The 16929-nt window shown below is 42.3% G+C and overlaps 1 protein-coding gene across 4 annotated transcripts in view; it reads left to right on the top strand.

The window, feature by feature from the left end:
- The window catches only part of LOC109907343 (terminal nucleotidyltransferase 4A-like), a 24465-nt gene extending 7536 nt beyond the window's left edge, over positions 1-16929 (top strand). For 2 of the 4 annotated variants that reach the window (XM_020505249.2, XM_020505251.2), the window contains 11 exons: positions 36-82; positions 189-309; positions 8916-9023; positions 10009-10137; positions 10279-10492; positions 10670-10796; positions 10990-11093; positions 11294-11457; positions 11586-11732; positions 12291-12344; positions 13069-16929. In XM_020505249.2, the coding sequence (XP_020360838.1) occupies positions 36-82; positions 189-309; positions 8916-9023; positions 10009-10137; positions 10279-10492; positions 10670-10796; positions 10990-11093; positions 11294-11457; positions 11586-11732; positions 12291-12344; positions 13069-13248 (1395 nt within the window). In that variant the 3' untranslated portion in view covers positions 13249-16929. Of the gene's footprint in view, positions 1-35; positions 83-188; positions 310-8915; positions 9024-10008; positions 10138-10278; positions 10493-10669; positions 10797-10989; positions 11094-11293; positions 11458-11585; positions 11733-12290; positions 12456-13068 lie in introns of all 4 variants that reach the window. The other 2 variants (XM_020505250.2, XM_031793355.1) reach the window with 1 other exon arrangement.

The raw sequence follows: 16929 nt of genomic DNA, 5'->3' as shown, positions 1-16929 counted from the left end.
ATTGGTACAATAAAAAATTAACTCTCTCTCTCCAGGTGCAGATATTTGGCAGCTTCAGCACTGGACTCTACCTACCCACAAGGTAAGAGAGCAGTCTTGTTGTGTAATGTGTTGAATCTTGTTCTCAGAATTTGATCCAGGTGCTTGGCCACCAGTTGACCTACCACCATCTTTCTCTGTTGCCATAGTGACATAGACCTGGTGGTGTTTGGGAAGTGGGAACGCCCCCCTCTGCAGCAATTGGAACAGGCCCTCCGGAAACACAACGTGGCGGAACCTTTCTCCATCAAAGTGCTGGACAAAGCTACAGTGAGTTGATGCTGTGTTTTAAAAGAATGCTTACACAATCTGTTGGGATAGCTTCAATGCTGTTCAAACTGATAACCTGTTAAACTCTTGAGTGTTTTGGGCTCTGTACCCATTCAGTCAATTTCATTCAGAAAATAGAAAGTGAGCTATCATTCGAAAACTACAGCACTTCTCACTTTGGAAATCGATCTCAAATCTCACTGCTGGTGATGTCATAAGAATGCCCCCACTACCGTCCACCCTACAGGCCATAAATCATGCGCAAAGGTCATATTCATGGTGTGTATAATTTGGGTCAAGTGACAAAAAGTGGAGAGAAAAATGTATGCATGGAAAGGGTACACCCTGGTGGTCCTCATAATGCAATGCATTTCTTTACCATCCACATATAATATAACATTACCTTGAATGCATCCTCCATATTCGCCGTTGATCAAGCTCACCCGTTTCCAGTGGGAAAAGTAGTTTGACGTTTCCTTGGCTGTCTGTGTTATTAAAAAAAAAAACTTGATAGCTAGAAAGTCCTGATCAGTAGGGTCATTTTAAGATGTCAGGCTTCAAAATCCGTTCAGCCATTTTTGCACAGTGAGGTACTACCCAAACCTGATCAAACCGGACGCATCTATTTTTCGTGTTCCAAAGGCACATGTGATCTTCTAGTGGTCGAACTGGAAATCAGACATGAGATCTGATTATATCAGTAAAAAGATTACAACTTCAGCGTTATGTATATCATTCCTGTAAGATGAAAAATTTAAGCATGGCACCTTCCACAAGCCCTGCGCTTTTAAAATGGCTGTGTCCTTTTGGAATGGTAATTGGTTATTTTATTTCAAACCTAGACATTCAAATCTCTTATTCCCCAACTAAGGGACACTTGTATATTTGTTTTGTCACTGGCCTACACACAATAACTCTCATGTCAAAGTGTAAGTATGTTTTAGGATAATTTTTTAAAACAAATTAATTAAATGAAAAGCTGAAATGTCTTCAGTCAATAAGTGTTCAACCCTTTTGTTATAGCAAGCCTAAATAAGTTTTAGGAGTAAAAATGTGCTTAACAAGTCGCATAATAAGTTGCATGGATTTACTCTGTGTATAATAATAGGGTTTAACTTTCTTTTTGAATGACTATCGCATCTCTGTACCCCACACATACTGTAAGGTGTGTGTAAGGTCCCTCAGACAAGCAGTGAATTTCAAACCCAGATTCAGACACAAAGACCAGGGAGGTTTTCCAATGTCTCACAAACAAGGGCATCTATTGGTAGATGGTAATAAAAAAGCAGACATTGAATATCCCTTTGAGCAATATCCCTTTGAACATCTATGGCAAAACCTGAAAAATGGTTGTCTAGCAATGATCAACAACCAATTTGACAGAGCTTGAAGAATCTTTAAAAAGAATAATGTGCAAATGTTGCACAATCCAGATGTTGAAAGCTCTTGAAGACTTACCCAGAAAAATTCACAGCTGTAATTGCTTCCAAAGATGATTCTAACATGTATTGACTCTGGGTTAAATACTTGTTAAATAAAGATGTGTTACTGTTTATTTATATACAGTGCCAGTCAAAAGTTTGGACACACCTACTCATTCTAGGGTTTTTCTTTATTTTTACTATTTTCTACATTGTAGAATAATAGATAAATAAATAGATTAATAGTGAAGACAACAAAACTATGAAATAACACGTATGGAATCATATAGTAACCAATGTATTTTAGATTTGAGATAGCTACCCTTTGCCTTGATGAAAGCTTTGCCCACTCTTGGCATTCTCTCAACCAGCTTCATGCATTAGTCACCTGGAATGCATTTCAATTAACAGGTGTGCCTTAAGTTAATTTGTGGAATTAATTTCAACATTTCAAGAACTTTGAAAGTTTCAAGTGCAGTCGCAAAAACCATCCAGCTCTATGATGAAACTGTCTCTAATGAGGACCACCACAGGAAAAGAAGACCCAGAGTTACCTCTGCTGCAGAGGACAAGTTCATTAGAGTGACTGGCCTCAGAAATTGCAGCCCAAATAAATGCTTCACAGAGTTCAATTAACAGACACATTTCAAACATTAACTGTTCAGAGGAGACTGTGTGAATCAGACCTTCAAAGTCGAATTGCTGCAAAGAAACCACTACTAAAGGACCCAATAAGAAGGAGAGACTTGCTTGGGCCAAGAAACACGCCCAATGGACATTAGACCGGTGGAAATCTGTCCTCCAAATTTGATGTGTTTGGTTTGATGAGTCCAACCGCCATGTCTTTGTGAGACGCAGAGGTAAACATCTCCGCATGTGTGGTTCCCACCGTGAAGCATGTAGGAGGAGGTGTGGGGGTGCTTTGCTGGTGCCGCTGTTGGTGATTTATTTAGAATTCAAGGCACACTTTACCAGCATGGCTACCACAGCATTCTGCAGTGATACGCCACCCCATCTGGTTTGCGCTTAGTGGGACTATCATTTGTTTTTCAACAGGACAATGACCCAACACACCTCCAGGCTGTGTAAGGGCTACTTGACCAAGAAGGAGCGTGATGGGAGTGCTGCATCAGATGATCTGGCCTCCAATTGAGGTGGTTTGGGATGAGTTGGACTGCAGAGTGAAGGAAAAGCAGCCAACAAGTCCTCAGGATGTGTGGGAACTCCTTCAAAACTGTTGGAAAAACATTTCAAGTGAAGCTGGATGAGAGAATGCCAAGAGTGTGCAAAGGTGGCTACTTTGAAGAATAGAAAATATATTTTCATTTGTTAAAAACTTTTTTAGTTATTACATGTTTCCTTATGTGTTATTTTATAGTTTTGATGTTGTCACTATTATTCTACAATGTAGAAGAAAAACCCTTGAATGAGTAGGTGTGTCCAAACTTTTGACTGTTTTTACAAATGTTAGAATTTTTATTCCACTTTGATGTTAGAGTAGTTTGTGTAGATCGTTAATAAAATATTTCCATTTAAGTCCATTTTAATCCCACTTTGTAACACTAAAAATGTGAAAAAAAGAAAAGGGATGTGAATCCTTTCTGAAGGCATTGTAGATGGGGGTAATTAACATATTAAACAGCCTATGTGAATGCAGCCTATACACACCGCTGTCTTCCCAAAATAATGCAAACTAAATTAAATGCTTTAAGTAGTAGCCTAGTTATGCATAGTCATTCATGCATGGACATGTTTTGGGGGTGAATAACAGTTCGGCAACCGCGAATGCGAACAAATTCATGAGAAAGAAACACGGGTACCAAGTAGGCCGAGTAAACAAAATATCAGATCAATAAAGGCATAACACAGTCTATATTCAGGCTCGTTACATTAACAGTAAACAAAGTAGTAAATAAAGGCATAACACAGTCTATATTCAGGCTCGTTACATTAACAGTAAACAAAGTAGTAAATAAAGGCATAACACAGTCTATATTCAGGCTAGTTACATTAACAGTAAACAAAGTAGTAAATAAAGGCATAACACAGTCTATATTCAGGCTCGTTACATTAACAGTAAACAAAGTAGTAAATAAAGGCATAACACAGTCTATATTCAGGCTCGTTACATTAACAGTAAACAAAGTAGTAAATAAAGGCATAACACAGTCTATATTCAGGCTAGTTACATTAACAGTAAACAAAGTAGTAAATAAAGGCATAACACAGTCTATATTCAGGCTCGTTACATTAACAGTAAACAAAGCCGTAAATAAAGGCATAACACAGTCTATATTTAGGCTCGTTACATTAACAGTAAACAAAGTAGTAAATAAAGGCATAACACAGTCTATATTCAGGCTCGTTACATTAACAGTAAACAAAGTAGTAAATAAAGGCATAACACAGTCTATATTCAGGCTCGTTACATTAACAGTAAACAAAGTAGTAAATAAAGGCATAACACAGTCTATTCAGGCTCGTTACATTAACAGTAAACAAAGTAGTAAATAAAGGCATAACACAGTCTATATTCAGGCTCGTTACATTAACAGTAAACAAAGTAGTAAATAAAGGCATAACACAGTCTATTCAGGCTCGTTACATTAACAGTAAACAAAGTAGTAAATAAAGGCATAACACAGTCTATATTCAGGCTCGTTACATTAACAGTAAACAAAGTAGTAAATAAAGGCATAACACAGTCTATATTCAGGCTCGTTACATTAACAGTAAACAAAGTAGTAAATAAAGGCATAACACAGTCTATATTCAGGCTCGTTACATTAACAGTAAACAAAGTAGTAAATAAAGGCATAACACAGTCTATTCAGGCTCGTTACATTAACAGTAAACAAAGTAGTAAATAAAGGCATAACACAGTCTATATTCAGGCTCGTTACATTAACAGTAAACAAAGTAGTAAATAAAGGCATAACACAGTCTATTCAGGCTCGTTACATTAACAGTAAACAAAGTAGTAAATAAAGGCATAACACAGTCTATATTCAGGCTCGTTACATTAACAGTAAACAAAGTAGTAAATAAAGGCATAACACAGTCTATATTCAGGCTCGTTACATTAACAGTAAACAAAGTAGTAAATAAAGGCATAACACAGTCTATATTCAGGCTCGTTACATTAACAGTAAACAAAGTAGTAAATAAAGGCATAACACAGTCTATATTCAGGCTCGTTACATTAACAGTAAACAAAGTAGTAAATAAAGGCATAACACAGTCTATATTCAGGCTCGTTACATTAACAGTAAACAAAGTAGTAAATAAAGGCATAACACAGTCTATATTCAGGCTCGTTACATTAACAGTAAACAAAGCAGTAAATAAAAGGCGAATGGAGATCCAAATAACCAAAACATCCTACTACAGTGAGATGCAGCCACACACAGCTGTCTTGCCAAATAAATAGGCCTATAGGCCCGCTTCAAACATGGAAAGCCATGGCGCTCATGAGTTCAGCAACACGTTTTTCATATGACACATTCCACTTTTGTGGATCAAATTTGACCCACACAATCAATTAAGCAATGCCAACCTACCATAACCATGTTTCTAATATGTACATTTCCATTTACAATGACAAGAACCACTAAGCTACCATTGAAACCATAATAGAATTAATCTATTTCCATACGGAAACATACAGATACTGTTGAAGTCAGACGTTTACATAGACTTAGGTTGGAGTCATTAAAACTTTATTTTCAACCACTCCACAAATTTCTTGTTAACAAACTATAAGTCGGTTAGGACGTCTACTTTGTGCATCACACAAGTAATTTTTCCAACAATTGTTTACAGACAGATTATTTCACTTATAGTTCACTGTATCACAATTCCAGTGGGTCTGAAGTTCACATACACTAAGTTGACTGTGCCTTTAAACAGCTTGGAAAATTCCAGAAAATTATGTCATGGCTTTAGAAGCTTCTGATAGGCTAATTGACATCATTTGAGTCAATTGGAGGTATTTCAAGGCCTTCCTTCAAACTCAGTGCCTCTTTGCTTGACATCATGGGAAAAATCTAAAGAAATTAGCCAAGACCTCAGAAATAAATTGTAGACCTCCAAGTCTGGTTCATCCTTGGGAGCAATTTCCAAATGCCTGAAGGTACCACGTTCATCTGTACAAACAATAGTATGCAAGTATAAGCACCATGGGACCACGCAGCCGTCATACCGCTCAGGGAGGCGATGCGTTCTGTCTCCTAGAGGTTAACGTACTTTGTTGCGAAAAGTATAAATCAACAGGTACGAAAGTATCTATATCCACAGGAAAATGAGTCCTATATCGACATAACCTGAAAGGCTGCTCAGCAAGGAAGAAGCCACTGCTCCAAAACCGCCAGAAAAAACTCTGAATATGGTTTGCAACTGCACATGGTGACAAGGATCATACTTTCTGGGGAAATGTCCTCTGGTTTGATGAAACAAAAATAGAACAGTTTGACCATAATGACCATCGTTGTGTTTGGAGGAAAAAGGGCGAGGCATGCAAGCTGAAGAACACCATCCCAACCCTGAAGCACGGAGGTGGCAGCATCATGTTTTGGGGGTGCTTTGCTGCAGGAGGGACTGGTGCACTTCACAAAATAGATGGCATCATGGGCCTCCCGAGTGGCGCAGTGGTCTAGGGCAGGGAAGGTTTGGCCGGTAGGGATATCCTTGTCTCATCGCGCACCAGCGACTCCTGTTGCAGGCCGGGTGCAGTGCACGCTAACCAAGGTAGCCAGGTGCATGGTGTTTCCTCCGCCACATTGGTGCGGCTGGCTTCTGGGTTGGATGTGCGCTGTGTTAAGAAGCAGTGCGGCTTGGTTGGGTTGTGTTTCGGAGGACGCATGGCTTTCGACCTTCGTCTCTCCCGAGCCCGTACGGGAGTTGTAGCGATGAGACAAGATTGTAATTACTAAGAATTGGATACCACGAAAAGGGGGTAAAATAAAAAAATAGATGGCATCATGAGGGATGAAAATTAGGTGGATATATTGAAGCAACATCTCAAGACCACAGTCAGGAAGTTAAAGCTTGGTCACAAATGGGTCTTCCAAATGGACAATGACCCCAAGCATACTTCCAAAGTTGTGGCAAAATGGCTTAAGGACAACAAAGTCAAGGTATTGGAGTGGCCATCACAAAGCCCTGACCTCAATCCCATAGAACATTTTTGGGCAGAACTGAAAAAGCGTGTGTGAGCAAGGAGGCCTACAAACCTGACTCAGTTACACCAGCTCGGTCAGGAGGAATGGGCCAAAATTCACCCAACTTATTGTGGGAAGCTTGTGGAATGCTACCCGAAACGTTTGACCCAAGTTAAACAATTTAACATCAATACACCCAAATACTAATTGAGTGTATGTTAACTTCTGACCCACTGGGAATGTGATGAAAGAAATAAAAGCTGAAAGAAATTATTCTCTCTACTATTATTCTGACATTTCACATTCTTAAAATGAAGTGCTGATCCTAACTGACCTAAAACAGGGAATATTTACTAGGATTAAATATCAGGAATTGTGAAAAACTGAGTTTAAATGTATTTGGCTATGGTGTATGTAAACTTCCGACTTCAACTGTATGTAATGTAGCTATACCCTGGGGCATCATTTGGATTCTTGCATTGGAATTATATAGATTTCCGCTTATATCATGCTGTACCACAATAAACACACGTTCAATTGGCGAGACCATTTGAGTGCTTTTGACCAAGAAGTGACTGGTTGGTGTGAATTGTCTGCTGTGCTCTATCAGCACCATGGACTGCCCCCTACACACTAAACAAGGCAGTTGAAAACCTAGGACGTTGGCCAAAGTAGTCATTTTGCCATTCCATATCCTAGGTTTTTGCTGAAATGAGGCCACTTTCTCTACCACCAAGATTTTGATAAAAACCAACCAGCAAGATTGTTTCTTTTCAGAAGAGTTGCAGCCTCCTTTGATGCTCTGTGGAACTTCCTGTGTAATTGATCATTCCATTATCCCTGAAATATTCTTGTAAGTTCCCCTTCAAATGACAGTTGGATTAGTTGAGCTTTCCTCAGATGTAGCATGCTTCTTCTGTGCTGTCTGAACACATTTGTCAGTGGAAAATGAGATCCACGTGTCAGTGCAGTAAGCACGGTCAGCATAGCGGAGATAGAACCAGAGAATCATTGCCGTGTATAGTGGGGTCCTCATTGGAGCTGGAGCGGGTGATTTTTCAGCCCAACTGGCGAGCGACACTAAACTCTGCTCCCACCAAATCTGTTTTGCTTAGCTCCAGCAGTGGTTTCACCTTTTTCACATCTAGAAAGTCATGGCTGTCCAGGTCAAAGGCACACAGGGCCTCCACCATTTGGCTGTTGTGTTCGCTGAATCGTTCTGACGTTTCACCAATGACGGAATCCAAGAAGTCTTTTACACTCAGTCTCTTCTCCTCTGTCCTGCTGGGCTACTGTACTGCTAACAACACAAGCACTTTTTACAGCTAGCCAAGAAGCTAACTAAACTCTGTAGTGGTAGGGAGTGAAGCAGAGTTGCGTGAAGCGGCTTCAACGGTAAACATGACACCGCCCTTATAAAGGAAATATTACAGGCGGAGCGTTATCCATTTAGCCAACCACCCAATGGAGTCTTACCTAACCGCCCCAGTGGCTTTCCATATCCCCCTTCACACACTGCGGTGCCTTCTGTCCATTGTACTGACGCAGTGCAACCTGTCACTCAATCATCATCATCATCATCATCATTTAACCATTTTTACTATTTTTATATAGGGACATTAAACTTAAGTTGAGGGGGCACAAGTTTAAACTGAGGGGGCTATGCCGTTTTTGCCCCCTTGTGGAGGCGTCTCCGCCTCTTAATGGTCATGACGTTGCTGTACAGCTATATCAGAATCCCACGCCACTTACCCTTCTAACAGTGCTAAGCATGTGTTTGTAGGACTTACATTTAGATTTCAAAATTGTATCTAATTCGGGTAGGTTACAATTTGTGTCACTTAGAAAATGACACTAGAGAGCGTCAATTGAACAGGATAAACAAGTAGATGAGACTTAGTTCACACTTTTCATACATTCAACTAAGGATTAGATCTGAGAATTGAGCGGGAATGAAAGTGAAATGGATGTGAAATAAACTTTGTTTATTTTTATGAAAAGTCAATGTTTCTCTTCTTTTTCCCAGGTGCCAATCATCAAGCTGACTGACCAGGAGACAGACGTCAAAGTGGACATCAGCTTCAATGTGGAGACGGGAGTCAAAGCTGCTCTCTTCATCAAGGACTACACAAAGGTGAGAACACCAGCATTTGTACTTTTTTAGTTTAGCTTCATTTTCCCAAGACCGGGATGAGGTAGTAATTCAATAATCATGTGAAACACTATTATTGCACTCAGAGTGAGTTCATGCAACTTATTTGAACTTAAGCACATTTTTACTCCTGAACTTATTAGGCTTGCCATAAGAAAGGGCTTGAATACTTATTGACTTAACACATTCCAGCTTTTCATTTTGAGTTAATTAGTAAAAAAATAAAATAAACATAATCCCACTTTGACATTATGGGATGTTGTATGTGCGTGTGTAGGCCAGTGACACAAAATCTAAATGTAATCCATTTTAAATTCAGGCAGTAAAATAACAACATCTGGAAAAAGTCAAGGGGTGTGAATTCTGTCTGAAGGCACTGTATGCATTTTACATTTGAGATAGAATGTTCCATATTGGGCGAGAACAGAGAACGTACACCTGCACATTGGTTCAGAGTGGTGTCGTCTGCTGTAATGTCGGGTTTTCCCGCTCAAATGAACCGTGCTTTTACTTCTCTAGCCAATCTTATTAGTTCTGCAGTAGTGCCTATGCCCTAGGGGTTAGGTGGAGATTTGGTGATAGGCCCACAATATGCTGTCAGTAAAGGAATTTCTCTGACTTGTCCTTTATTCAATGACATAACCCAACATGCTTCTGTAAGTCACCAGAACCATAACGCGTGAGTCTTTGTCCCATTGACAACCGCAGCCTCAAAATCAGCATATGATTTAAAAATGAGAATCTGTAAAAAGGAGGCGAATTGTATTTCAAGTAGTGATCCTCATACGAAGTTACATATTTTCATTAAATAAAGACTTTTTCATCGTCTAATTTGAAATAATTCCCACTTTTAATAGGTGCTCTGCTCCTCAATGACTGTGTAAATTGAGCAGGGATTCGATTCTCTCCTTAGTGTTTTTAATCTCTCTCGTCCTCCTTCCCCCCTTTCTCTCTCGGGCCCCTACAGAGGTATCCCGTGCTGCCTTACCTGATCTTTGTGCTGAAGCAATTTCTGCTCCAGAGAGATCTCAACGAGGTGTTCACTGGAGGAATCAGCTCCTACAGCCTCATCCTGATGGTCATTAGCTTCCTCCAGGTACACACACACACACACACACACACGCTTTGTGTAATCTAGTATAACAGTGTACAGTTATGGCACTTGTAATGTTGTCATAACATGTCTACCTATTCTCTCACTCTATCTCTCTATCTATCTATCTATCCATCCATCCAGCTCCACCCAAGAATTGACGCCAGTAGCCCCAACATCAACCTTGGCATCCTGCTGATTGAGTTCTTTGAGCTGTACGGCCGCCATTTTAATTACCTGAAGACGGGCATCCGTGTCAAGAACGGAGGGGCCTACATGGCCAAGGAGGACATGACGAAGGTTATGACCAACGGCTACAGACCCTCCATGCTCTGTATAGAGGACCCACTGATGCCAGGTGTGTGTGTGTGTGTGCGCATGATGGTGTGCAGGACTGAGTGTTTGTGTGACTATGTGTGTGCATCTGACGGTGTACTGGACAGTGTTTGAGCGAATTTATGTGTTTTCCATTGGTAATGGTGTTGGCCTTAGTTTGTATGGGCCGATTTAGGTGTTTTAACCGTGTGTGTTCCAGGTAACGACGTTGGCAGGAGTTCGTACGGAGCCATGCAAGTCAAGCAGGTGTTTGACTACGCTTACATCGTCCTTGGTCACGCCGTGTCACCGCTAGCACGCTCCTACCCCAATAAGGACATCGACAGGTTGGTTCCCCCCTCTTTCAGAATGTCTTCTATGTCCAGCCGGGCCTAGAAATGTTTGTACATGAATAAGTACAGAAGTTATCAAAGTAAAGATTGTCAAATAAATATGGTGGTTGTGTTGGAAAGTGTAACTAATCCACTGCTGTGCAACATTTGAAATCCTGCCCTTTCCTGTTTCTCACTATCCCTGCAGCACTTTGGGGAGGATAATCAAGGTGACCCAGGAAGTGATTGACTACAGGGAGTGGATCATGACGAAGTGGGGAGGAAGGCACCTCGCCCGCATGGAGAGCCGTGGTAAGAGAAGTGTGTGTGTGTCTGTACAAAATAACCTGTGTGTGTAACCTCTGCGTAAAATAAGTCTTGACTGTCTTTTATGGCAGGTTTTGTGTGTGTATATTGACCTGTGTGTGTGTGCAAGGGTAACCTTTTGTTGTCTCGTATGGCAGTTTGGGAAGTGTGTGTTGCTGTGTATAATAACCTGTTTCTCTCTTTAGGTTCTGTCCTGGAGCAGGACCCGGCACGGTGTGTGTTGGGTGTAGGTGTGGAGGAACAGAGGGACTCAGTCTCCCCCCACAGTGCAGACTCCCCCATGTCCCTGTCCAGTCCTCACCAACACTCCTCAGCCTCCTCGGTCTCCTCTCTGTCCGGGTCAGACAATGTAAGGGCACAGACACATACAATAAACACACACACTGCGGTCTTTATGATGAACTATATAAATGCAATTGTGTTAATGATTTGACAGCTGATCATGTTTTAAGTCCTCCCCTCTGCTGTGTGTTCCAGGACTCTGATTCGACGCCATGCCCTGGCCGCCCTCCGGCGCTGCCCCCCTACACCCTCCAGTCTCTGGGTATGACTCTACCCCTGGGCCTGGCACTGGGCAAGACTGGCATCAACCAGCAGCACCTCATCATGTCCCCTGGCTCACAGGTACAGAACCTAGCAGCTACTGAGCTTTGTGTTGTTAGAGATGGGAGAGTTTAGCGTGATGGATCAACATGTTCTGTGAGTGGGACATTAAAGGTAGACTCAGCGACGCATTACGTATAAACAATATCTGGACAGTTTCCGCAACAACTAAGAGCGTTGAAGCACGAGGCTAAACTTCTCTGCTGTTTTGGTCCCGTAGATACCACGTTGTAGCAGGGTGAAGTGCATCCGTGCACATCCACAGGTATCCACAAAGTCTTGCATCTTAATGGCTGCAGTGCTGCTTTTGCCAGCATCATGCCGCAGAGTCTACCTTTTACCGTTATAAAAAGAAAACAGCATTCCTGAATTTCCAGCTCCATCTTATCATTAAGATTTGTCATATATATATATATAATATTATTATTATTATTTTAATTTTTTTCTATGAAATGGTCTCCATGCCTTGTGTTTTTAGTACTTACAACCCAGTAACAGGGATTGTGAAATGGTGATCTAAAGCTGTTTGTGATTGGACGTGTGATGGCTCAAAATGTCTCTCCCGCCCCTTCCTTCCAGGCGTGTATGTCTTTGCCCAGTGGCCTGACGATGCACTCCTTACCTGTCAGACAGGTGGGTATAGACATGACCCCCCCTACCCACCACCCTGCCCACCATAACCCTCATGCCCCCTCCAACCCCCAGCCTCTGTCCAGCCCCCACCCCACCAGCCACACACACCAGGTAGGCGCCGGCCACAATTACGGCTACACACACTAGACTGGGACAACCTCTTTGTCTTTCTCTCTCCTTTAAGACTCTCCTCACCTCTCACTTTCTTATTTCTGCTCTCTTTTTTGCTTTCCAACGCATCTTGCTTTCTTTTCTCCCTCGTTCTCTCCTCCCCCTGTTTCTCTCTGTTCTCTCAATCGGTCCCTCTTGGTTTCATGATTACATTGTTGTGTTGAATATCTGCAAGATGTAACTGAATATAGGATTCCTTTCATAGAGCACTTTGCTTTTTGTGTGTGTGTGTGTGTGTGCGTGTGTGCGTGCGTCGACTCAGGTTTCAAACACTCAATGACTTGAATTCTAACTTCATTGCTTCTCTCTCTCTCTCTCTCTCTCTCTCTCTCTCTCTACCTCTCTCTACCTCTCTCTCTACCTCTCTCTCTACCTCTCGCTCTACCTCTCTCTACCTCTACCTCTCTCTACCTCTACCTCTCTCTCTCTCTCTCTCTATACCTCTCTCTCTATACCTCTCTCTCTACCTCTCTCTCTACCTCTCTCTCTACCTCTCTACCTCTCTCTCTCTCTCTACCCCTCTCTCTACATCTCTCTCTCTCTACCTCTACAGAATGGTCCTAAGTTTCACGTGAAAGGCTTCCACAATCCAGCTGTGGTCCACAGTCCCGCCCTGGCCAACCGCGCCCACACGCACCCTCTCACACACGCCCACACACACTCACACACGCAGTACCGCAACACCTGGCGCCGTCGGAAGAGGGACAGCCTGCCAGTAAGCCTGAGCAGATAAAGGATAAAACATCCCCTGTTTCCTCTCCTCCCTTCATCCCTCTCTCATTCTGACTGATTGGGAAGACAACTTCATGAGACAATGCTCCCTGCTGTTCAACTTGGAGGACAGGCAGGCAGAGGCACCAGACCAGCATTGGGATTCATTCAACACTTTGGGCTGCTGAACTTCGGCCCCGAGGAGGGAAAGCTCTGGGAAAACTCTTTCTCCATCACTCATCCTCTCCCCATTTGTGCATGTTTTTTACTGCGCAATGAACCAACGGCCAACGATACGGGAACGAGCAGGGCGGCTAGCAAACAGAACGCAGCGTAACCCAACGTGCATTCTGACCCCAGAACTTTTCCGCAGCTCTCCAGTCTTTCGCTTCCTGTTTGGGATCCACCTTTTTGTTTTGTTTTCGTTAATGTTTATTGTTCACATTAATATTTTTTTTAAATTGCGCTTTGCCCTTTTTCACATATGTTCAAGGAGACTGAGGATAGTGACATCTTTGCCAGGTGGAAGTAGCGAAAGACCAGTGTCGTATTGTAAATGGAGTTTATTTGAGTTTTTTTGACTGGGTTGCGTTGTGAAGGCCTTTGTCCTTGAACCCTGTAGCCAAGCTGTATCTTATTCAGTGTTCACACAATGGACAGTTTCTCATTTGTGCAATAATGTGTTCAATTTTTTTATTTTATCTTATCAATCTTTATTTAATTGTATTATTTGTGTATGTATAGGTATTTTGGTGTTACATTTTTAAGATTGTAGGTTTGTTTTTTTTGCCAAGAGTTTACAGAACCTTTCCCCAGATGGCCTCCGGTCTGGAGAGTGTAACGGAGTGTGTCTGTGTCAAGAGTGTGTGACGGAGTGTGTGTCTGTGTCAAGAGTGTGTGTCAATTGGTGAGTTGTGTGTATCTTGTTGGTGTCAAAGTATAGTTGAACCCCCCCCATGGGTGTTTTATAATGTGTGAAAAGGAAGAATCAGAAGGAGCTAAGTGACTTCAGACTACTGCAATGCAACCTCTATTGTTGACAGGTTAAACATCTGTAATCTCACATTGTCTCACTAGATGGAGCTCTTACTATAGCAGAGTCAGACTGTGGACTGACTGACTGAGCTCTTACTATAGCAGAGTCACAGCGGACTGACTGACTGAGCTCTTACTATAGCAGAGTCACAGCGGACTGACTGACTGAGCTCTTACTATAGCAGAGTCACAGCGGACTGACTGACTGAGCTCTTACTATAGCAGAGTCACAGCGGACTGACTGACTGAGCTCTTACTATAGCAGAGTCACAGCGGACTGACTGACTGAGCTCTTACTATAGCAGAGTCACAGCGGACTGACTGACTGAGCTCTTACTATAGCAGAGTCACAGCGGACTGACTGACTGAGCTCTTACTATAGCAGAGTCACAGCGGACTGACTGACTGAGCTCTTACTATAGCAGAGTCACAGCGGACTGACTGACTGAGCTCTTACTATAGCAGAGTCACAGCGGACTGACTGACTGAGCTCTTACTATAGCAGAGTCACAGTGGACTGACTGACTGAGCTCTTACTATAGCAGAGTCACAGCGGACTGACTGAGCTCTTACTATAGCAGAGTCACAGTGGACTGACTGAGCTCTTACTATAGCAGTCACAGTGGACTGAGCTCTTAGTCACGCCCAATACCATAGCTGTTGTTTTTAAAACCCTTATCTTTATTTGGTGCTTGTGCGTGCGTGCGTGCGTGCGTGCGTGCGTGCGTGCGTGTGTGTTTGTCAGTCATAGGAGGACTTAGTCACATAACGTTTGTGCCATTTCCGCTACTCAGTCCTAGTGTAGAGTAGGGCTGAAAACTCTTCCCCATTGCAGGAGTTTGGCACAAGGCCAAATACATATTGTATGCTCCAAGTGTGTTTCTGTTGGTGTATGTCTGTCATTTTTTAAAGATGTGCATGGTATGGAGGTGGAGTTAGATGAAGGAACAGCAAAAATGACCTGAAGATTGGTGAGTGGTGTGAAATGGCCCCCTATGTCAAGTAGTGAACTACATAGGGGATAGGGTACCATTTAGACATGCCCTAAAAGACTAGGTGCTCTAAAGGCTAAAGGGTCTTTCTTCTTAGCAGGGGAGAAAGTTCTGGAGACCTCTGGACAGTGGAGGAAAGGGAATCATTTTGATTCCATTCTGGAATCTAGTGTATATTTGATTGCCAAGTACTTCCTCTAGTTGTTCCTTCCTCTAGTTCTTTGTGTTTAATTGTGTGTGTGTGTGTGTGTGTGTGTGTGTGTGTGTGTGTGTGTGTGTGTGTCTCGTCTCTGCAAGTATATAGCCCCACACACACACATACGAGTGACTGTGTGTGGCTGAGGCTCAGCGCGGTAGCTACACACTGAACATATGATGTTATTACTATGCAAGTGGGTTATTTTTGAGTGCCCCAGTATTTCTGTTTCCAATGACAACCACTGCTTCTTGGATCGGAGTGACGTTACTGTAAACTCCAGTTTGAACGACTAGACCTGTAATTGGTTGGCTAGGCTAGATGGTGGTTAGCCAGCCTCAGCCCAGTTACAAGTGAACCACAGAACTCTGTCTTTGTATGCAAGTCCTGATGTTTTAAAAGTCTAGTTTTGTATTTCTATCTGGCAGAATGTCTATGGAAGGGGGTGTGTGTTTAAGTGGTTGGGTATCTATATGTCTGGCTTGTCTGAGCGAATAGCAAGACAGTTTTTTTTTTTTTTTTTTCAAATGACACCCCATTCTCTATATAGCACATGCTATTGTACTCTAGTGCTGTTCTAAAGTAGTGCCCTAATATAGGGGTTAGGGTGTCATTTGAGTGCACATGAGGAGCGATTTGCACTCTGTAGTGGACGACTTCATACCCTTCCTAGTGCACTAGAATCCTCTACCCTTCCTGAGACTGTGTTAGGCGCCAACGTCACTCTCTGTAATGTTACTATAGCAACTTTTAACCACCAATCAAAACTCGACCTGGCCAATATATCGCCTTTGACAGGGTCGTCGGCCCCAAATGGCATCCTGTTCTGAATGTATTGCACTACTTTTGATTAGATCTTTGTAGTGTCTTGTGGAAGGTAGCTGGGCTATATAGGACATAGGGTGCCATTTGGGACTCAAGCTGTGTCTGCTTTTAGAGAATAGAACCATCATCTGTCAGAGAGATGAGCTCAAACACTATCTCTGGTTGGAGATTTGTCAAGCCTGTCAGTTGTCCACCATTTTTACAGATTCTATTAAGACTGAAATGCAGTGTGACGTCTGTATGGATTCAACTCTGTGTGCATCCCAATGGTCTACACAAGCTTCCTCCCCTCATGTCCTTTATCTGATCTAAAAGAAATTGGAACAGGTAAAAGCCAATCCTTTGGTAGATCGGAGAGATGTGGAGGAGAGGAAGCCTCTTTAGACCATTGAACAAGAAACACATGTACACATAGATGCAATGTAATGCACTCCATTGCATCACAATGAGGGATTTTAAACTTAACGGCCGCCATTTTGTGAAAGGTGGCGGCTCTTCTGTCATGGCCAACTCATCTGAAGAGGAACTCCTAAAATGGTCGCCAAACTAGCGGCGGTCACGGAGTGACAGCCTGGCTTTTGTTTTGAACTTCTTTTTTTATGTACCAGTATATTTTTTTCTATTTTATTTTTTATTAAACATCATAAAACTGCCA

The sequence above is a fragment of the Oncorhynchus kisutch genome, linkage group LG17 (genome assembly GCF_002021735.2).
Source record: "Oncorhynchus kisutch isolate 150728-3 linkage group LG17, Okis_V2, whole genome shotgun sequence".
NCBI lineage: Eukaryota > Metazoa > Chordata > Actinopteri > Salmoniformes > Salmonidae > Oncorhynchus > Oncorhynchus kisutch.
This window is presented reverse-complemented; position numbering and strand designations above follow the sequence as displayed.